Source organism: Artemia sp. Qi Xiang Cuo, chromosome 13 (genome assembly GCF_049724085.1).
Source record: "Artemia sp. Qi Xiang Cuo chromosome 13, ASM4972408v1, whole genome shotgun sequence".
In the NCBI taxonomy this organism is placed as follows: Eukaryota; Metazoa; Arthropoda; class Branchiopoda; order Anostraca; family Artemiidae; genus Artemia; species Artemia sp. Qi Xiang Cuo.
In genome coordinates, this window is record NC_142806.1 from 61,075,261 (window position 1) to 61,098,983 (window position 23,723).

A 23,723-nucleotide genomic window follows, 5' to 3' on the forward strand; every position below is an offset into this window, starting at 1 on the left:
ATGCCGTTTTTATAGTCTTTCTAAATACAGCAATCATTTTACCGCAAAAGCAGCCCAGTACCCACTAGTATCCACCCCCCAGATGGTCCTATGTATGGATTTAATTAACATATTTATCAGTTATTTTATGTCTGGCCATGCTTTTTTTTGCGAACAGAAATTAATCTGGGTAGGGTTCTAAACCCTATGCTTTCTAAAAGCCAGATTATAATTTGTACTTTACTGAAAAAAAATTCAAATGTATTTACTGAAAAAATGTGCATATACATATGCTGATATTTATTCCTTAAAATGTTAATTACTTTTTGCTTTCTCAAAGTTATAAGTGAAAACATTTAAAAGAATTATTTTTCAGTAAAGTACAAATTATATTTTGACTTTTAGAAAGCATAGGGTTTAGAAGCCTACTCAGGTTAATTTCTGCTCGTTTTAATTTCTTGTTTCTTTTGGGTTTCATTTATTTACTGATACTAATTTGTGGTAGTTGCAAGCTTGGTAGATTATTTGATTCTATTTTTGTTCATTTTTAATTTAATGGATTTATTTACTTTTTTTGAAAAACCTATTTTGTGCAAAAAGTTTGTTCGAATAATATCTGTTCCTTTTATATTGACATAGTCTTTTTCAGGCAAAAAGACTGAGCCTCTTTTGAAGTTAATCTACCATCCCTTCTATAAACACCGTTAATAGCCCCTGGGCATAACTTACAACCCTTGCCCCTAAACTCTGGGGTTTGTTTCAATCCCAAAAGCCTTGTTATATGGTATTTAAACTATTTTGAATAGAATATCTATCTCAAAATTTTTCTTAGACGCATTTCGGGACAAAATGACGTGTGTGTAGGGGTGAGAGGGTAGCTCCCTTCTGATCCCTTTGACTCTTAAAAAGAGCACTAGAGCGTCTGATTGCCAATCCAATGAGCCCCCTTTGAAGTTTATGAGATCACACTTTCCATATATACCTTATATGTCCCCAGGGAACAACTTACAACCCTTGCCCTGAGGGCTGGGGACATAATTTCCAGACCTTTCTGATAGGCTTGACAAAATGGCTATATCAAAATTTTGATTGGAAGTGTTTGGGGAAATGATTGGCGTGGAGGGAGACATTTGGCCTCGGATCACTTTCGACCAATAAAAAGGCACTAGTCCTCTCAATTTCCAATCGAATGAACCCTTTTTGAAGTTTCTGCGACAAAACTTTTTATAAAAACGTTATATGCCCCAAGGGCATAACTTACGATCCTTGTTATGAGGGCTATGGGGGGAGGGTTGTCATCCTCAAAACCATAATTTCCAGACCTTTCAACTACGTTGAACAAAATGGTCATATCAAAATATTGATCAGAAATGTTTGGGGAAATGATGGGCTGGGGGGGGGGCTATGTTCCCTCTGATTACTTTTGACTAGTAAAAAGGGCCATAGCCTTCTCAATTTCCGATCGAAAGAGCCCCTTTTGAAGTTTTTACGACAACACTTTCCATATGGAATTATATGCCCCCGGGGCATATAATTTCCGTAAACATAATTTCCGTATTACTTTTTCACGTATTATTCGTATCGTAGTAGGACCCTTCAACTACGTTCAGCAAAATAGCTATATCAAAATGTTGATAGGAAGTGTTTGGGGAAATAAGGGGCCTGGGGGGGGGCATTCGCCCTCCGATCGCTTTAGACTATTAGTAAAGGAACTAGCTCTCTCAACTCATAATTAAATGAGTCCTTTTTTAAGTTTCTAGGAAAACACTGGCAAAGACCCAATTTCCAGAACTTTTAACTACGCTGAACAAAAAGTCTATCTCAAATTTTGATTGGATGTATTTGGGAAAATGGAAGGCTTGAGAGGAAAATGGAAGGCTTACAACCCATGCGCTGTAAGCGGGGGGGGGGGGGGCCGAGTGTCATCCTCAAAGACATAATTTCCGGACTTTTCAACTACGTTGAACAAAATGGCTATCTCAAAATTTTTATTGGATGTTTTTGGGAAATGGTGGGCGTGGGAGGGGTATTAGTTTTCCCTCAATAACTTTTGACTATTAAAAAGGGCATTAGCCCTTCAAAGTTTCTATTACAAGGCTTTATATAAACCTTATATGCCCCTAGGGTATAAATTACAACCCTTGCCCTAAGGGGTGTGGGGGAGGGGGGGGGGGGGTTGATTATCCTAAAAGACATAAGATCCAGAAATTTCAACTACGTTGTAAAAAATGGCTATCTCTAAATTTTGATTGGATGCGTTTGGGGAAATGGTGGGCGTGAGAGGGAGGTTAGTTGCCCTCCAATACCGTTCGACTAGCCTATTAAAAAGGGCACTAGCCCTTTCAATTTCCAATTGAATGAGCCTTTTTTGAAGTTTCTACGACAACTTTTTCTATAAAAAAAACCTTATATGGCCCCAGGGCATAACTTATAACCTTAGCCCCAAGGGCTCTGGAGGGGAGTGTCATCCTTAAAGACCTAATTTCCAGAACTTCCATCTACGTTGAACAAAATGGCTATCTCAAAATTTTGATTGGATGTGTTTGGGGAAATGGTGAGCTTGAGAGGGGGGCTAGTTGCCCTCCAATCACTTTCGACTATTAAAAAGGGCACTAGCCTTTTAATTTCCAATCGAATGAGCCCTTTTTCAAGTTCCTACGGCAAAGATATCAATAAAAACCTTATATGCCCCCAGGGCATAACTTATAACCTTTGCCCTGAAGACTGTGGGGGGAGTGTCCTTCTTAAAGGTATAATTTCCTGAACTTTAAACTGCGTGGAACAAAATGGCTATCTCAAAATTTTAATTGGATGTGTTTGGGGAAATGGTGGGCGTGGAAGGGGTGATAGTTACCTTCCAATCACTTTCGACTATTAAAAAGGGCACTAGCCATTTCAATTTCCAATCGAATGAGCCTCTTTTGAAGTTTCTACGGCAACGTGTTCTATAAAAAGCTTATATGCCCCCAGGGCATAACTTACAACCCTTGGCCTGAGGGCTGTGGGGGATTTTCATCCTCATAGACCTAATTTCCAGAACTTAAACTACTTTGAATAAAATGGCTATCTCAAAATTGTGATTGGATGTGTTTGGGGAAAACGTGGGCGTTAGAGGGGGGTTAGTTTCCCTCCAATCATTTTTGACTATTAAAAAGGGCACTAGCCCTTTGAATTTCCAGTTGAATGAGCCTTTTTTGAAGTTTCTACGACAACGCCGTCTATAAAACCTTGTATGCCCCCAGGGCATAACTTACAACCCTTGCCCTGAAGGCGGTGGGGGGGTGTCCTCCTCAAAAACATAATATTTATCGCGAAATCAACTACGCTGAGCAAAATTGCAGTCATAAAATTTTGATTTGAAATCTTTCGAGAACTGGTGGGCTTGGAAGGGGTGTTAGTGGCCTTCTTATCACTTTCGACTATTAAAAAGGGCACTAGCAACTCCAATTTCCAATTGAATGAGCCCTTTTCGAAGTACGACATTTTCTTCGATACAAAGTGCCCTGATCTAAAAAAATTTAATAATTTATACATTGTGCCAACATCGTTCTTATATGCCCCCAGGGCATAACTTAAAACCCTTGTCCTGAGGGTTGGGGGGAGTGTCCTCCTAAAAAACATATTTTCTATCTGGAAATCAACTATGCTGAACAAAATGGCTGTCTCAAAATTTTGATTGGATGTGTTTGGGGAATGATGGGCGTATGGGGGGCGGGGGGTTAGTTGCCCTTCAATAACCTTCAACTATTAAAAAGGACACTAGCCACTCCAATTTCCAATCGAATGAGCCCTTTTCGAAGTTTCTACGACAACTCCTTCGATACGAAGTGCCCTTGTATGGAAAAAGAAAACAAAAAAAAAATAATAATACATTGTTCTTTACTTAGGTAGCGCAATTGCGCTGCCTGTGACTATGAGGGCTGGGGGGGGGGGTTGTCATCTTCAAAGACATAATTTCTAGAACTTAAAACTACGTTGAATAAAATGGATATCTCAAAATTTTGATTGGATGTGTTTGGGGAAATGGTGGGCGTGGAAGGGGTGTTAGTTGTCTTTCAATCACTTTTGACTATTAAAAAAGCTCTAGCCATTTCAATTTCCAATCGAATGAGCCCTTTTTGAAGTTTTTACGACAACGCGTTCTATAAAGACCTTATATGCCCCCAGGGCAATAACTTACAGCCCTTGCCCTGAGGGCTGTGGGGGGTTGTCATCATCAAAAAAAGGGTTAGTTGTCCTCCAATCACTTTCGACTATTAAAAAGGGCACAAGCCACTCCAATTTCCAATTGAATGAGCCTTTGAAGTTTCTACGACAACTTCTCCGATACGAAGTGCCCTGCTGTAAAGGAAAAAAAATAATAAATAATATATTGTGGCACTTATCGTTCTTATATGCCCCCAGGGCATAACTTAAAACCCTTGCCCTGAGGGTTGTGGGCGAGTGTCCTCCTCAAGAACATATTTTCTATCTGGAAATCAACTACGCTGAACAAAATGGCTATCTAAAAATTTTGATTGGATGTGTTTGGGGGAATGATGGGCGGGGGGGGTTAGTTGCCCTCCTATCACTTTCGACTATTAAACAGGGCACTAGCGACTCCAATTTTCAATCGAATGAGCCCTTTTCGAAGTTTCTACGACAACTCCTTCGATACGAAGTGCCCTGGTATAAAAAAAAAAAAAATTGTGCCAACATCGTTCTTTACTTAGGGAGCGCGATGATGCAGTTCAGCGGAAAGCTAATGAATCATTTAGGATTTATTTATATAACAAATTCTTTATTTCATGACGTTCTGATAAAAAATACCTTTTTTTAGCAGTGTTTTAGTTTGGTGTAATATATAAAACAGTACAACCAAATATTATATCATGAGGCTAATCAAGGTTTGTAAGTATGAATGGTTATTTTAGAAGGACTCGATAAACCTGTCTTTATTTTTTGTGAAGTCTAATTTGTCATAGCCAATATAAATCTAGTCGTTCCCCAAAACTTATCCATGTTATATGTAAAATTATTAAGCTTAATAAAGTATTAACTATTATTTACTATATAAGATTATATATAATATAATATGTTTATTATTATAAATCAATGCTAGGTAATACAATAACAAATAAATAAAGAATAATATATAATAGTAATATTATAAATAATATAGATAAATATATAAGATAATATATATTATTATTATAACATTATTTACTTAATTAAATATTAAGATTAATGTAAAACACTCTACTACAGTTTTTTTTTAGCTAAAACACTCAGATATTCAAGTCTCAGATATTCTGAAGGCTGAAGCAACCTTAAGTTGCTGCAGCACTTTGTTTTGTCCTAGCGTAGGATACACTTTGTGTATACATAAATCTAGTTATTGTTAAATTAAAACATTCTTTTCAAAGTGATAAGACCCAATCTTACAGGACGGAGTGTCTTAGAAAGTAGTAAAAATATTGCCAAACTCTTTGTAAACAAAAGCATATTGACACAGTTATTATCTTAATTTTGTGTTGATATCACGTAAGATCTACGCTCTTTTGTGCTTTCTTATCTAACCTTACAAAATCTGCTACTAGTACTACTGCAACGTCATAGTGTTAAGCTGTCTGGCCCAGCACAATGTCAGACACGACTGTTGATCTGAATTAGCCAGACCTAATGACGAAAAATAAGAAGAAAAATTCTTTGGGATTAGGAAACACTGAAGACGCAAAAGTGCAAATATTTTGGATTACTTAATTAATTAAACAAAATCTAAGGAACTTGAGTGATAATAAAAAAATATTTCTAAATTATAAAATTGAATTAAATTAATTAAATAAAACTTAAGGAACTTGCGAGATTTATTTTTTCCTTCTGTAAGAAATCGAAGATTTCTTACGTTAGGAGATTGTCAGCTATCTTCTAAAGGTTTCAGATTTTTAGAGAAGTTTCAAAATACTCTCATACTGACATCCACGTATACTTTTTATGTCTGCTTGCGTAAGTAATAAGCTAATTATATAAGAAATTGCTGTTATGTAATTTGTAAATCTATAGTTTATTAAGTCTGTTTTCAAGCAAATGTAGTTAAATATCTGGTATTTTTGTTTTATTTTGATTGCGTAAGTCTCTTAGATTGAGTTTTGTGATGAGAATTGGGTCTTTTCTAGAAAATCACCCGCAAATTGCAAAAAAAAAACAAAGAATCAATTGCTAGGATAAGATTATACTAAACTAAAACCATGCAGGCCATACACATACAATCGCAATATTAGGCACATATTAAGCTAAAATTGTACATATTTATATCCACACATTCAGATATTAAACTAAACTCATATATACGAATGATTCAGGAATAAAAAAGACTCGAGGATATGTAAGGATACGTTCTGGAACTTCTTTTATATCATTTAGTGTATGATTTGCCATTTTATCGATATTTTATTTACATTAGACTCTGTTACTTCCCATTTATACAGTTTTGTCTGCAATTCCTCTAGGGTAGAATAAAAAGTCAGCAATGCCATGCCTAAATATTCTAAATTGCAAAAAAACTTGATATGTGATTATTTATGATCTAATACGATATATGTTCCCTCTGAAAGAAGCAATTTTGCAACAAGCTTTTAGCTGTAAATTACACTGAAAGAACAAAAGAACATATTTTTGCAATAGCAAGTCTCCGATCTATCCATTCACCGAGCCAAAATTATGATATTATATATTATAAAATTATATATTGACATATCATGAAAAGTCTAAAGTAGCAGACTTTTTCTTAGAGAAAGATCTAAACTCTCCGTTAAAAATAGGAAAACTGTCCTTTTTTTCAACGACTTTAAACCAATTTTCGAATTTGTTTAGTCTAAAAAGCCTATACATCTAATTTGAAAAATATAATTCTGTAGATGGATACAACTGAATCTCAGCTGTGGCGTGATCATAAAGTTTGTGTTTTGTTGGTATATTAAAGCCCTAGAAGAGCAGAAAAACATCATACTAAAACTTTCACAGGGGACATAAACCTTTAAGTATTGCGCAACAAGGAAATTAGAGGCCATAATCAAATATAGGCTCGGGCCCTTAATTTGAAAAATCTTGAACGTATAACTACAGACTTTTTGCATGGGGCCTTCCAATATAATTGGTAGAGTCGAATTATGTCACGAGTAGTTTGTCTATTTGTGTTTACTTAAGCCTAAGGTAAGTAGTGTATGTAATAAGAAAGTAAAGGGAAATCATAACTGAAAACAAGAAGCAAAAAGTGTATATATTATTTGACATTTAAGAGTTAGACAGGCGTTTAGCCCTTCTTCCAATGTTTTAAGCCCCTATATGTGTGAATGATTAGTTGTTATCTCAATTATTTGCAGCAAACTTTGTTGAACGTGGGATATATTTTGTAGTTTGTAGAATTTGATCTATATTTTTCACACTTTAATTTGAATTTTTCTATTTTTTCTGCCTCTACCGGATTCAGTCAAAATATGCTTCTGCTGTAAGTATAATTAGGTATTCTCTTGCTATTGGCATGGTGCATGTTTTGGCTTGTGATTGCTTAAGGGAATAATTTAACCCTAAAGCTAAATATTTTTTGGGAAATGAAAAAGCTGTTTCATTATTCATGGGTGTGTCTTAGGGCGATCAACATCTCTGACGAATGCTAAACTTTTCGGAAAGTTACATACAATTAATTATTTTTGCTTCGACTTAGTATTATTTAAAAACTTACCAATATATGGAACTATGACTTACCATGACTTATGACATACCATGACCATGACTTACCAATATATGGAACCATGACTTAACATGACTTACCAATATATGGAACCATGACTTACCATGACTTATCATGACCATGACTTACCAATATATGGAACCATGACTTACCAATATGGAACCATGACTTACCATAACTTACCATGACCATGACTTACCAATATATGGAACCATGACTTATTCTTTTTACATTGAAATTGTGGAAAAAGATCCTAATCAAGCATAAATAATCCTTAAAAAACTAGGCTGGGTTCTGAATTAGAGACCTCTACCATGGTATTTTCATAAAAATTAAACCATAGTGTGCGCCAGTATGAAAAAAAAGATAAAAATAGCCCCAGAAGTTCTTAAGTCCTCGATATTTTATCGGTTGTTCTGTCTAAGGTCAGATATGGTTTCAACTATTCGTTATTTCCACTACTATTGCTGTCTCTACTTAAAAAGACCTTTTCCAATGAAAATACCCTAAAAAAAATATATTTTTGAATATCGAGAGAGAGGGGAATGTAGTAAGGCACAGGGTACTAATCAAGCAGAGATAATCCTTAAAAAATCAAATACTCAACTTTTCACTATTTTACTCAACTACTGCTTAAATGTTACTCGTGTTTACTTATCTACGTATTATTTCCGCTACTAGAGGTGCTGTCTCCACTACAGGGCTACTTTTACTAATTTTATAACAACAGCTAGCGATGCTGCACTACCGGTGCGGCTTTCTCCATTGTACGGCTAGTTTTACTAATTCTATAGCAGCAGAGCAGCAGCACTGCGTTTTCTGCTAAACTACTCTTGTTCCTCTAAGCCGCGTTTTCATTTATATATATATATATATATATATATTTATATATATATATATATATATATATATATATATATATATATATATATATATATATATATATATATATATATATATATATATATATATATATATATATATATATATATATATATATATATATATATATATATATATATATATATATATATATATATATATATATATATATATATATATATATATATATATATATATATATATATATAAAAAATAGCGACGAAGACCACACTGCCTTTCCATCACAAACAACAAAAGTACGAAGAACAACAGGGAAATCTTTTTGTAAGACAGTGGAGCTAATTTGAATGAATATTTCGGCCCTATGTCCAAGGGCCGTCCTCAGCAAGACAAAAATATATATAAGAAAAAAGACTCACAACAACATGGGATCAATAAAAACCAAAAAACCAAAAAAGTGTAATTTTTTTTCTTTTTTTTTTCAAAACAGTCCAAGCATCATTACTTCAGCGAAGTTCAACCAGGACTGATAAAAAGTAAGGTAAAACAAGACGATTCAATGAAGTGAAAGAAAAATAAATTAAAAACACGTTCTTATTGCTAATCCAACGTTTTTGGCAGCTAACCTCAAAGGTATTTTTGTGACCGGTTCTGTGTTATTGTATATCTGTTTTTTAAAATATTTTGTAAGATCATTTTCAATTAAATTTGTGTAAAGAGCATTTAGTGTATATTCCCCCCAGTCCCTATTTAAGTAAATATTATTATTAATCTTAAGTCTAATGTCAATTGATTCTCGGACTAGCTGCTTTATACCCAGGTCACTGCTAATAAGGGGAGATTCATCAAAAAGTATATTGTGGGTAGGATTTCCAAAAATATGGCTGCCTAATGCAGAATCAGATGAAACAGTGGAAATATTAGAATCTAAGGCTTTGACAATATCATCTTTATGTTGTTGTAAGCGCTTTTCTAAGTTCTGGTGTGTTCTACCTATATAATATTTGCCACAATCGCATGGTATTTGATAGACCCCTCTTTGGCGAGTAACTGGGGTTTTATCTTTACCAGAATTTAGAAAATTTATGATTCTAAAATTATTTGTGAATACTATATACAGATTATTTTTTTGTGCAAACTTTTTTAAGATTTGTAGTGATTTTTGGGATATAGGGGAGGTAGATTATATTTAAGGGCTTGTCAGACATCTCACTTGGTAAACTACCATTAATTTTACGGGAATGTCTTTTCAGTCTACAATTAATTACACTATTAATAAATATCATCCGATACCCATTTCCAAAAAGTAAGTCCTTGATAAAGTTTAATTCTGCTGTTATGTGGGAATCATAACAAATATTTGAGGCGCGATCGCCGAGGGATATTACAACTGCGCTTTTACATTGGGGGGGGGGTGGTTTGAAGTAAAATGCAAATATATATTATTTTGTGTTGGTTTTATATAAATAGTAAAATTCAGTTTATAAAAGCTAAGAATAACTAACACATCTAGGAATGGGATTTTATTTGCGATTTCAATTTCTAAGGTAAACTGTAAATTTCTATCGTATGTATTAAGGTGATCTAAAAAACCTTTAAGCTCATTTTCCCCATAGTTCCAGAGTGAAATTACATCATCCATGTACCGTCCCCAAAAGAAATGCTCCAAGAACTACGAATCTAATGCCCAATTTTCAATATGTTCCACATAAATATTTGACAGTAACCCGGAGAAGGGAGTACCCATCGCTAAACCCTTAATTTGCCGGTAAAAATAATTACGGAATTAGAAATGCATTGAGTATTTGTTAGAAAGTTTAACCCAGGTCATTAAAACATCACACTCTATTCATGCTGCTGAAGCTTCTATTAAGTGATAATTTTCTTTGATTTTATTTTCTAATAAATGTTCATATGCTGTGACGTCAATATTTGTATACATTGAAACAATGTCAAAGCTACTTATAATTGTATTTTCTGAGATATTTATGTTTTTGAGTTTTTCAACCAAATCTACCGAATTAAATATATATGATTTTTGAAAGTAAAGTAAAGGTTTAAAGGCTGTACATAACCATTTCCAAATATTGGATGTGGGGGCTTTCGTACAAGCTAATATGGACCTTAAAGGAATGCCTTGCTTTTGTAATTTTGGTAGACCATAAAACTTTGGTCTACTTAATATTATTATTATTAAGATTAATAATAATATTTCCTTAAATAGGGACTTGGGGGAATATACACTAAATGCTCTTTACACAAATTTAATTAAAAATGATCTTACAAAATATTTAAAAAAACCGATAGACAATAACACAGAACCGGTCACAAAAAGACCTTTGAGGTTAGCTGCCAAAAAAGTTGGATTAGCAATAAGAACGTGTTTTTATTTTATTTTTCTTTCCCTTCATTTAATCGTCTTGTTTTACCTTAATTTTTATCAGTCCTGGTTGAACTTCGCTTAAGTAATAATGGTTGGACTTTTTTGAAAAAAAAAAAAAAAAAAAATTCCACTTTTTTGGTTTTTTTGGTTTTTATTGATCCCATGTTGTTGTGAGTCTTTTTTCTTATATATATTTTTTTATTGCTGAGGACGGCCCTTGGACATAGGGCCGAAATATTCATTCAAATTATCTCCACTGTCTTACAAAAAGATTTCCCTTTTGTTCTTCGTACTTTTGTTGTTTATATATATATATATATATATATATATATATATATATATATATATATATATATATATATATATATATGACTTTTTTACGAGCATATCAAACTTCGCTTCTTTCTAAAAAATAATTAAGCCAAGAAATTTTCTATAAAGTTAACATTTGGTTCACATCTATAAAGCTCACATAATAAACTGCCGCCTCCGCAACAAAAGGGGAGCTTCTGCCCCCTCAGAACTGTTTTATCCTATATTCAATTTTCATTCTATATTCTTCCATATATGTATGTATTCTCCCTAATGAAGGGAGGTCAGAAGTTTACAACGTTTCTTGTTTATAGGTAATAACATAGTGTTTCTGACGTGAACTACAAATAAAACAGAAAATATACTTATAGTAAATAACGAAAATTACAGAAATTATATCTTGGTAATATTGGCTGGAGGATCGAGTGCTGGCAGAACATTATAAGATGTTTTTTTGGGGGGGGGGGCGGTATCAAAGTTTACTTCATGTTAAAACCCATGATGAACGGGTCTCTTTCGATAACCATGCCATCTATGAAAACTAATCTTGCTAGGGGCACAAACATGAAGAATACGCTTTACGTCCAAAATTTTACCTTCAGCTGTTTACCCATTTGTTTGCGATGTCAAAATGTGTTTTTTTTCGATGTTTACCATGTTCTTTCTCCATTCCCTGTTTTTAGCCTTAGTACTTTACTTCTTGTTGAAATCTTTGATAAATAATTCTCTTCGATTACTTTGTTATTTATACAAGTTAAATTTGTTAGGGATACAAAAGAATACGTTTTTCGCCCAAGACTTCATATTCAATTGTTAACCGATTTTTTTGCGATTTTGAAATGTATGTTTTTTATATCTGTCTTGTTGCTGCTCCAATCCCTGTGTTTAGTTTTAGTATAATTCTTCTCTAGACAGAAGCGTTTCAGCTTCTTTAGTTTAAAATTTCTTTCTCTCAACTTTAGAACCTACTTTATTCATTTCGACTGCGGTGTTTCAGAAGGAATTACGTTACGAAAAGTAAATTTTAAAGAAGAGGGAAAAAACAGAAAAAGAAGAAAAAAGATAAAAAAAGACGAACAGACAAATAAAACAGACACACGCAGATTAAAAACAGGTGAAGGGGAAAAACAAGAAAAATGTGTTTGCGGTTGCTTGGTTGTTTAAAACCAGTTACTTTTACAAGAAACATCCTATTGATATTCAAGGAGTCGCAAACAGAATTTGGTGCCAAGAGCTCTATTTACTCGGTACGCTTGGAGTGAAAAGAGGACATGACACATTTTGGAAAAAAAGCTAAATATCTTGAGGATAGAAAAAACTACAGTTACTATAAATATTTTGATAAAAATACACATCTGTCTCAGGAAAGAAAATGTTGTGAAATTACGTCTTTGCGCACAATTCTCATGTTTCTTAAAGTAGCAAGGACAGTGAAAATGAAATCTGGTTGTTAAAATTGGTTAATGAAAAAGCCATGCATCATATGCAGCTGTGCAGTTTTTGGGAGTATCGGGTGCCAAATTAAAAAAGAGACGCGTCAGCAAGAAATAAGCTAAAAATTACGGGACAAAACTGCTTAAGAAGATGTAGCTTTCCTTTAAAGGTGTGGTTGTCTTTGGGAATCAACATATTGTTAATCTTTGAATTTTTATGAGCAAAATGCGCTGTCTGATTAAAAATGGTTAGTATTGCTTATTTATTTTCATGGTTGAATTTGACAACACTGACCAGAATGTGGTCAACCCTAAAAACTTCATAATTTTGAAACAACCAAAAGAAAAATCTTTATAAATCATATTTTCAGGTATGGATAAATCTAAGATGCCTAAGATCTAAAGATCTAAGATGCCCTTTAAATTTTGATGACCTTGGTATTTTAGAGACGCGTCAGCAAAAAATAAGCTAAAAACATAAGGGACAAAACTGCTTAAGAAGATGTAGCTTTCCTTTAAAGTGTGGTTGTCTTTGGGAATCAACATATTGTTAATCTTTGAATTTTTAAGAACAAAATGCGCTGTCAGGTTAAAAATGGTTAGTATTGTCTTTTTTTATTTTCATGGTTCGATTGGACAACACTGACCAGAATGTGGTCAACCCTAAGAACTTCATAATTTTGAAACAACCAAAAGAAAAATCTTTATAAATCATATTTTCAGGTATGGATAAATCTAAGATGCCTAAGATCTAAAGATCTAAGATGCCCTTTAAATTTTGATGACCTTGGTATTTTAGAGACGCGTCAGCAAAAAATAAGCTAAAAACATAAGGGACAAAACTGCTTAAGAAGATGTAGCTTTCCTTTAAAGTGTGGTTGTCTTTGGGAATCAACATATTGTTAATCTTTGAATTTTTAAGAACAAAATGCGCTGTCAGGTTAAAAATGGTTAGTATTGTCTTTTTTTATTTTCATGGTTCGATTGGACAACACTGACCAGAATGTGGTCAACCCTAAGAACTTCATAATTTTGAAACAACCAAAAGAAAAATCTTTATAAATCATATTTTCAGGTATGGATAAATCTAAGATGCCTAAGATCTAAAGATCTAAGATGCCCTTTAAATTTTGATGACCTTGGTATTTTAGAGACGCGTCAGCAAAAAATAAGCTAAAAACATAAGGGACAAAACTGCTTAAGAAGATGTAGCTTTCCTTTAAAGTGTGGTTGTCTTTGGGAATCAACATATTGTTAATCTTTGAATTTTTAAGAACAAAATGCGCTGTCAGGTTAAAAATGGTTAGTATTGTCTTTTTTTATTTTCATGGTTCGATTGGACAACACTGACCAGAATGTGGTCAACCCTAAGAACTTCATAATTTTGAAACAACCAAAAGAAAAATCTTTATAAATCATATTTTCAGGTATGGATAAATCTAAGATGCCTAAGATCTAAAGATCTAAGATGCCCTTTAAATTTTGATGACCTTGGTATTTTAGAGACGCGTCAGCAAAAAATAAGCTAAAAACATAAGGGACAAAACTGCTTAAGAAGATGTAGCTTTCCTTTAAAGTGTGGTTGTCTTTGGGAATCAACATATTGTTAATCTTTGAATTTTTAAGAACAAAATGCGCTGTCAGGTTAAAAATGGTTAGTATTGTCTTTTTTTATTTTCATGGTTCGATTGGACAACACTGACCAGAATGTGGTCAACCCTAAGAACTTCATAATTTTGAAACAACCAAAAGAAAAATCTTTATAAATCATATTTTCAGGTATGGATAAATCTAAGATGCCTAAGATCTAAAGATCTAAGATGCCCTTTAAATTTTGATGACCTTGGTATTTTAGAGACGCGTCAGCAAAAAATAAGCTAAAAACATAAGGGACAAAACTGCTTAAGAAGATGTAGCTTTCCTTTAAAGTGTGGTTGTCTTTGGGAATCAACATATTGTTAATCTTTGAATTTTTAAGAACAAAATGCGCTGTCAGGTTAAAAATGGTTAGTATTGTCTTTTTTTATTTTCATGGTTCGATTGGACAACACTGACCAGAATGTGGTCAACCCTAAGAACTTCATAATTTTGAAATAACCAAAAGAAAAATCCTTATAAATCATGTTTTCAGGTATGGATAGATCTTAGATGCCTCCTGGGAGCAAGAAATGCTTTAAATTTTGATGACCTTGGTATTTTAATCGTTTATAAGACGAAACATAATTTTTTTATAGCTTACTTTCAACCGTGCCGCACACGCTTACTTTCGATCGAGCCGTATACAAAGATTGTAATTTATGTTTTTACAAGTTCTGTGACTAAGGATCTATATACAAGTTCTGTGATAAGAAACACTATTCTTGACATCCAAGATACGGGAAACAGAATTTTGATGTTAAAATGTCTTATCTCCCAATTACTTATGGTAGTGTGAAGATTTTTGGAAAATAAAAGCTTCTAAATATATTGAGGATCAGACTTGATTTAAAGAAAATCAGCTTCTATTATAAACATTTCAATTGAAGTCAAATTCGTGCACTTGATTGACCATGTACAACGTTTACCTGATATCAAGGGAGTGAAATTAGCAGTTACCGCCCTGGTCATGTTCTACTTTTGAGTTCTAGAAAACGGATTAGGCAATCATTGAAATTTTGTACTTAAGGGGAGTGGGACCTTCAAAGTTGAAAGAGTATAAAGAATTAGAGTATAGATATAAAATATAAATGTGAAGTGCAAATAGAATATATAAAGGAATATATTAATAAAAACAAAAAATATCTATTTATAGTAACACTAAATAAGAAATATAAAATGTAAATAGAAACTTTAAAAAATGTATGAATTAAAATAATGTGTCACAGGACAGCTTTTGAATTATCGTAACTGATATGTCAAATCTGATCTGTGAATCGGCTTGGAATATTCTTTGAGACAAATCTGAATTCATCTTAGACTTTACTGGGCCTTTAAAAGATTAAAACAAGTTACGGAAGTGTTGCCATGGAAGAAAAAGAAATTTAACAGTCTAGGTTTGAATTTTGAATAATTTACTGTAATACCGAAATTCTTCCTATTAAGTCACAAATGATTTCTGTAAATCATCTTTTTTGTACAAGGGAAATAACTTAACGATTTCGTATGAAAAATTTTAAACGGGGATTAATTTTTTTCCCTCTTATATTCTGGCGATCTCAAAACACAATGCTTTAGTTTTTTTTAAAGTAACTTATCCTTTAAAATAGTCCAAGCATAAACCAGTAAGAGTCCACGGAACACGCTGCTGCTCCCAAGGATCCTTACATTCAGGTTGCTGTGAGGCAATGAGATTTGTGAGGTTAGCCTCGTAGCTACGTCATAATTTGTGGGGTATAATGGTGCGTCATATGTCGTACGTCATAATGGTATTTGTGGGGCGTCCTCTTCTTCTGGTGCTGCCGTCTAGGAAGCAGAATTCCAAATATAGCAATCTTCAGAATGTTAAAACCGTCCTACAGAATAAGGGTCTTAAACGATGTAATAATTTTCATAATTTTCATAATTCTAACGTCTTCTATTCTCATATACATTAATCCTATAAATAATGTCTTAGACCAAACTGTCTTTCCATTTGTATTCAAACTTAATGATCGTATATAGTTTATTGTCTCGAGAGGAATTTATCCATTGTATATTTCTATATTTTCATTTCATTTATATTAATCCTGTTTACTGCAAGTGATGGAAAAATAATCTTTTTCATTTTAGAGTTTCTCATTTCATTTTCAGAATAGTTTCTTATCTTCTCTTTATTTGTAAGTTCAAGTGAATTTTCATAGCCTGTTTAAAAATTTTAACTGTTAAGAATATCTATTCTATAAAAGCTTAAATTCATATCAGTTGTTTTAGGAATTTTAAAAGCATGTAATCTTGTAAGATATTTTTTTTTTACAAATCAATCGCAAATGCAGTATAATTGAATACTTTACATAATCATCTATTCTTCGTCAGGGGCGTAGCTCCAGAATTTTTATTGAGGGGGCAAACAAATTCCATCCAGAGAGTCAAGGGGCACGGGCTATATAATAGCTTTTTTCAATGTATTCAGGGGGGGGGCAACTGCCTCCCTTGCCATCCCCAAACGACGCCACTGTTCTTAGTCTATGTCCTGAAATAAATATTTTGATAAAACTCTGCACCTTATGCATAATTATGCAATTTATTTTATCCCTCGGCTGTGTCTTCTAATTGTAATTTAATTATTGTTGATTTTTTTAATTTTCCTCAATTTAGTTTTTCTTAATGTAATTTTATTGTGTTTTATTTTTATTTTAATTGATTTAATATAATATTATTTTTTAAATTTAATTTTTGTACTTGTTTTATTTTAGGGTACTGCAAGTGATCTTGTTGTCCAAGTGGTTTTAATAGCTGAGTCAATGAGGTTGCAAGCCATGATGGCAACTTATGGGATTCAAACTCAAACCCCACATGAGGTATGCTTGCTACCTGTAGGCTTGTATTGTATCTAGAATATTATTCCAATGTCGTAAATTAAAAAATAAAATTTCGAAATATTATGTGAAATATTATTTCATAATTCACCACGTGAAACATTATGAATTTATTTATGTCGTTATTATTAATGTCAAATTAATATGTCTTTATATTTCTGATTTTCTATGGATCCTTGAAGGACTTCCTAATATTGTCATTGAGACACTCACCAACACTAAATACGTCTTCCCATTCTACTTACTTATTGTTATCTAACTGAAAACGCAAAGATGTAACCAAGTGCTTCAATTCAATGAGTATAGATTACTTAACTAAGTTCAAAAATATCACTTAATGCTGGGGAAAAGAAGTGATGATACCAGCACAGGTCTTACGAAATTTCAAAGTACAAACTGAAGATGTTCAAACCTTTGTAAACAGTTCAAATAACCAAATGCAAACTATTTGGCCTTAATTTCTCACATCAATTTTTTTTTAATGCGTAAATAACAATTATTTTGGACTTTGAATAACAATTTTGCGCAACTTATAAAATTATTTTAATTATTGCTATAAAATTATTATTAATTGATTGTAGCGTTTCTTCTTTTTGTTTATATGTTTGATGTTCAATTTTGTGAGAAGTTGAGTTTATCCTATGCTCCCACATACCATGTTTGTGGAGAAGTGGTGTGATGCTGCTGACGGCGCGGATATTTTGTAATTTGTGGGAAAACGGGGGGTTGCGGGGGCTTAGCGGGAAAACGCATATGGGCTTCCACTGTATAGTTTCAATGCTTATAATAAGACGCATCCGGAAAAGTAAAAAAAATCTCTCAAAAATAGATTTTACTAAGTTCTTTTCATTTATAATCTCAGGACTTTTAATAATAAAATATAATAAAAAGTATAAATAAATATAATGCTTTACTTTATCCTTGGGATAGTAAAGATTGACTATCCTTGGTCAATCGACAAGAAAATAACGCTTTCCAAATTTGAGAATTTCATTTGAGTTTAATTTTTTATATTTTAAATATAATAAAAAATATAAAAAAAATATAATAAAAGCCTGGAGTAGGAGTAGCTGTAACTGTGTTCATATTTAAATATTTAGTTAATTTTGCATTTCCTTTCTATTATTTAGCTCTCACAGGAATTCAATTTCGCTTTGGCTGTTGGATTTTAGATTGTCTAATAAAAAAGTCCTCATGCAGGCGAGTATTCGGTTCGCCCCTGTTTCGGATAAAAGATGAAAATTCATTTCTCCAACCGGCAAAATTTTGGTTAGAATAAATATAAACTTCCTGTTTTAAATCTTTAGTGCTATTGCATTCGTGTGAAACAGACATGTGATTTGTTTACCTTTTCTTCTTCATTATCCGTCGGTCCTTACAGGTGGAGCCCGTTCAAATCTGGCCGCCAGGTGAACTAGTTAAGGTCTATCAAAATTTAGGTGTTTCAGAAAGTTTTAATCTGACAGGAAGACCTGGACGACCTATTGGAGCCCTAGGGACAAGCAAGGTAAGCTAATAATATGTAATGTATAGGTTGGTAATGATTTAATCATCCATAACTTAATGGTCCTGGAACCCAGACCTACTTTTAGGTTTAACACCTTCGGCCAATGTGTAAAGCTATCGCTCCACCAATCAAAATAATAGGTACAACCCTGACTGCGTTTAAGTAGTTGGAGTTTTTAAATTTTTCTATGAGAGGAAATTTTAGGTTTTTTTTTTTTACAAATTTGTGCATTGTTCTTAATTTTATTGTAGTATTTAAATTTTTGGATTTTGGTGTAAGAACTAAAAATACTAAACATCAAATTAAACAATTTTAAGAAACCTATTGTACTATTGTTCCCCATCCCCCTCTAAATACGTTCTAAGACCACAAATACGTTCTAAGACTATACATAATGTTCGACAAGAAACGGAAAAAAACCTTACCTCAGACCTTAGATCCTCCTGTGCCTCCAGAGGTGCTTAGGGCATCCAAGAAGAGTTGTCAGTCATCTCTCATCGTTTCCCCCTCCCCCAGGCATCTTCCCTTTTGGGTTGAATTGAGCTACTGCTAGTTGTGAGGTCAGCCCAGTAGCTGCGTCGTAGGATGTGTTTGGGGTGCCCTCTTCTTCTGGTACCACGTAGCTACCACTTAAGGACGACCTTTGGCAGTCAAGTTACGGGCATGTGGATCACATGACCGAGATATATCCACTTCCTATATTTGATCGCTTCCGTTATCAGTGATTGAGACGTCTTCTATCGTACAGTAGCTTTCGGTACTTTTTGGGACCAGTGGATATTAGAACGCACCTTAAACACATGTTTTTGAACGCGCGGAATTTCGACTCAAGTTTTTGATCTAGGTGCCAAGTTTCTAGAACCATAAAAAAAGCGTTGAGAAGACGTTGCTGTTGAAAAGCCTCAACTTGAGTCTGAGAGAGCACTTCTGGCTGCGCTAGATTTGAGACAGTTTCCTGAAGGATGCATTAGCCTGGCCAATTCTTAGCTTAACTTCTAGCTGAAACGATCCGGAATTGTTGATTATACTTCCTAAGTACTTGACCTCCACGACTTGCTCTATCGTCTTGTTTTTGTATTCTAGGTCGAGTGGAGATCCAGTGTTTGCCATACTTTTTGTTTTGTGGGTGTTTATTATAAGGCCAAAAGGTTCGACAGCGTTTCTGACTTGTATAAGGTATTGCTGGAGCTTTGGTTTGTAGTACTTTAGTAGGCTGATATCGTCAACAAAATCAACATTTCCGAGTCGCTTATTATTCAACAGGATTCCGTGGCCGTCGCAGGTCCGGAGAATATAATAAAGGGTAAGGATAAATAACAGTGGTGATAGCACACAACCTTGCTTTACCCCTGTCATGATGCGAAAGTAACGGGTACTCCCGTCACTTGTCTTCACGCAGCATTTTATGTCTTTGCAGAAGGCTTCAATGATTTGGACGATCTTATCAGGAATACCATAGTATCGGAGGACTTTCCAAAGTGTTTGGCGATCTACCGAGTCGAAAGCCTTCTTGAAGTCTATGAAGACCAAGTACAGCTTATTGCACCATTCATTCGCTTCTTCTACCAATATTCTAAGAGTAAATATAAGATCGGCGCACGTTCGGTGTGGCCGGAATCCGTACTGCTCCTGCCGGAGATGTTCGTTCAACACTGGTTGGATTCTGTTAAGGAGGATAGTCGCCATTGGTTTGCTAGGCATTAAGACAGGACTGATACCTCTCTTAACTTTGCAGCGTCAGTTTTTTCGAATATTTTGACTAGAGTGCTTTTTGTCCAATCCTTAGGAATTTCTGTTCTCCAAATTGTAGAGAAAAATGTGGTCCACATAGTTACGCATTCAGCAGCTGAGTGTTAGCACAATAGCATAAAAACAAAATAAAACAAAAAAATAATTAAAAAACTTATAGATCGGCCCTGGGAACAAACAAGGTAGGCTAATATTACGACTTTCCTTATTTCCGTGCGTGCCTCCAAAGGCGCCAATAGTATTGACGCAAAGTCTTTTTTTTTCAAAATCAAAGTGGGTATTTTTTTCCAATGAAAGTAACAAAAAAAAGTATCACTTGATAACAATACAAAAATGGCATTACCATTTTTGACAGCAATACAAAAAAATATTCTCTGAAGTATTGAAGAGGGAAGGATAATTGCCCCTTTCCCAGTTTGGGCAAATGGAGAGCGCTTTTCATAACTGCCAATGTTGACCCCAGTACACAGCAAGATAAATTTGGAGAAGCGAATAATAGGAAATGGAAACTAGTGTTCTACAGTTTGATGCAAATACAAATTACGTACAAAATTTATAGGTATTTTAAGAAGAAAAATCCTTTTTTAGAATCAAGGAACGAAGCTGTTATATCTCTGGGACATGAACCTACCCCACACGAATCTACAATATGCTGATGATCTGGTGCTATGGTCATCTGGCAACACCTTTCAGATAGCACAGTCAAATCTGCAAAAGTCACTTTTCCAGTTTGAAAAATTCTCTCAACATTCAGATTTACCCATTGCACCCACCCAAGTCAAAAATAACGCAATTTCACCGGAAGCGAAACCATGTTAATGCAAAACTAACTCTAAATAAAACAACTATTCCAGAAGATAATAATATTAATTACCTAGGTCTCATGCTTGACCAAAAACTTAATTTCCACCTCCACATTTCAAACACAATAAAAAAATGTTATAGAAAAGCAAATATACTAAAAAGACTTCTTTCCACACCCTGGGGTTGTAAGGAGAAAACCTTACTCCAGTTTTATAAATCACATATAAGACCCCATATTGAATATGGGCTCATTGTCTATGGTGCATGTGCAAAGACCCAGATGCAAAAAAGTGAAACAAAACAAAATGATATAATACGTCTCATATTTGGTCTTAGGAAACCCACAAGCACCAAGTTTCTGCTTATGGAGAGTGGATTAACAACAATAAGGGAGAGACGTAGCTTTCTCTTGATAAAACATCTTACAAAAATTGAATCAAATAGCTCACACACATTACATAATTGGTTAAGAAATCCAGCCATGTATAGAAGTATTGCAGATGAGTATGCCAATATTCAAAAGAAGTTCCCTGTACCAGCAAAGTCTATTGCACCTACTTTCCCCCAATCCCCTCCATGGAATTGGTCATTTCCCATAATAAATACTGAATTTTCAAAATGGAATAAAGATTTAACCCCCATTGCTTTTGTTCAGAAAAAATTTGCAGAACTTAATACAATTACCTATAAAAATCACTTCCAAATATTTGTTGATGGGTCAAAAATGAATGAGAAGGTTGCAAGTGGTGTTTTCCTTCCTCACCTGAAAATTGAAATGGGCGAGAGATTATTTAATAATTTATCTATAATGTCTGCTGAGTTAAATGCCAAAATCATGGCATTAGAACACCTTCAGCAAAACCAATTTTTGATTGAAAATTCGAATAATATTATCATCTATTCCGACTCTTTATCAAGCCTTGAATTGCTGGCCTCAGCTCCTCAATATAAGTTGGACATTGACACTTATCATTGTCACAGTATTATTGATAATCTTGCTTCAAGTGGCATAAAAACTTACTTTCAGTACATTCCTAGCCACTCTGGCATAAGTGGTAATCATCAGGTTGATGAAATAGCAAAAAATGCTATAAATATTGACCAGCGAAGTGGGAGACCAATCCCAATTAGAGATATTTACCGATGGAGGCTATCAGATATTAATTTTAATAAGATTAATCTTATCCTTTCCCCCTTTCCCAATAAGTATCTTTCTAAAATTTATCATAGAATTCGTTCTGGAACAAATGGACTAAATTTCCTTGCATTCTCATATAAGCTTTCTAATTCAAGTGGTTCAATTCCCCTGTACGCTCTTTGCAGGCATTGTAATATGAATAATGAAACAATTGACCATTGCCTATTTGAATGTAATATGCTGACGTCTGCACAACATACCTTGCTTTCTAAACTGTTAAAATACCTCAAAAACCACAAAATCCCACTATCAGCCAAGAGCCTAGCCAACTATACCTGCACACAGAGTATAGAAATCGACATCTATCATCTTATATTTGAACACCTAGAGTCGAAAGATCTGCTGAAAGATATCTGAATATATCCAATAAATTTGAGGCAATCAAGCCAGTAGCTCTGTAGCCCACAGAGTGAAGCAAAAGGAAAAGGGCTAAATAGTGTTACTGAAAAGCCCGCCTGCTGTTAAATAGAAGAAGAAGCTGTTAAATGCATATTTTTATTTTATTGTTGCTACAAAATGTATCGATTTACTACGTCATATTTAGAAATACAAAATGCAAAAAGAAAAAAAAAGAACAGAAAAGCTAGTTCGTGATATGTAATTCTTCTTGTTTTTGCACAGCGTTTTTTTCCCTTTTTAGCTTAAATTTAACTACAAAAGCTGGCAGATATTTCCTTAAATCTAAGTATAAATTTTATAAATAAAGTAGAATTTAACTATACATTTCTCTTAAAATTAGCATTTTTTTAAAAATTACAATTAAAAACAATTTTCCTGTTTATCTCCTTTCCCCCCTGAAATTCAACTATAAATTTTATAAATAAAATAAATTTATCTATAAATTTTCCTTAAATATAGCGATTTTTTTGTTAAGTTGGAAGAGTTGATAAAAGTTGATGTTAAGTTATTTTATTTCTTTGGGCCTCGCTAACCATACTTAATGCCCTTCGTTTACCTAGAAGTGTATAAAACCGGTTTAGCCGTGTAAAAACTTGAACAATCAGTATTACCTTAGACGAAATTAGTCACATTCATAGGTAATTCCTTCCGCAACATAAGTATGTAGAAAAATTTCAATCGGAATTCCTATTTTTCTGTTGGATATCCTAGATTAATTCCATTTTTTTGTTGTTTGTTTAGAGTTGGGAGGTTTGAGAAAGAAAATATTTGAGGTAGAAAAAGGTGATGAGTGGTGTTTTGTCAGGGTTTTGGAAAATAGAAATTTTATTAGAATAGATAATTGTTGTAGATTCATCCTGGTGGGTATAGCACATCGAGGAAAAAACTATGGAA

At 33.7% G+C, this 23,723-nt stretch overlaps 1 protein-coding gene across 1 annotated transcript in view; it reads left to right on the plus strand.

Annotated features, from left to right (window-relative positions):
• The window catches only part of LOC148945509 (putative phosphorylase b kinase regulatory subunit beta), a 152,442-nt gene that overhangs the window by 51,950 nt on the left and 76,769 nt on the right, over positions 1-23,723 (plus strand). Inside the window, exons 12-14 of the mRNA XM_089099598.1 lie at positions 7,448-7,465; positions 17,050-17,154; positions 18,554-18,679. Of these exons, the coding sequence (XP_088955724.1) occupies positions 7,448-7,465; positions 17,050-17,154; positions 18,554-18,679 (249 nt within the window). The remainder of the gene's footprint in view (positions 1-7,447; positions 7,466-17,049; positions 17,155-18,553; positions 18,680-23,723) is intronic.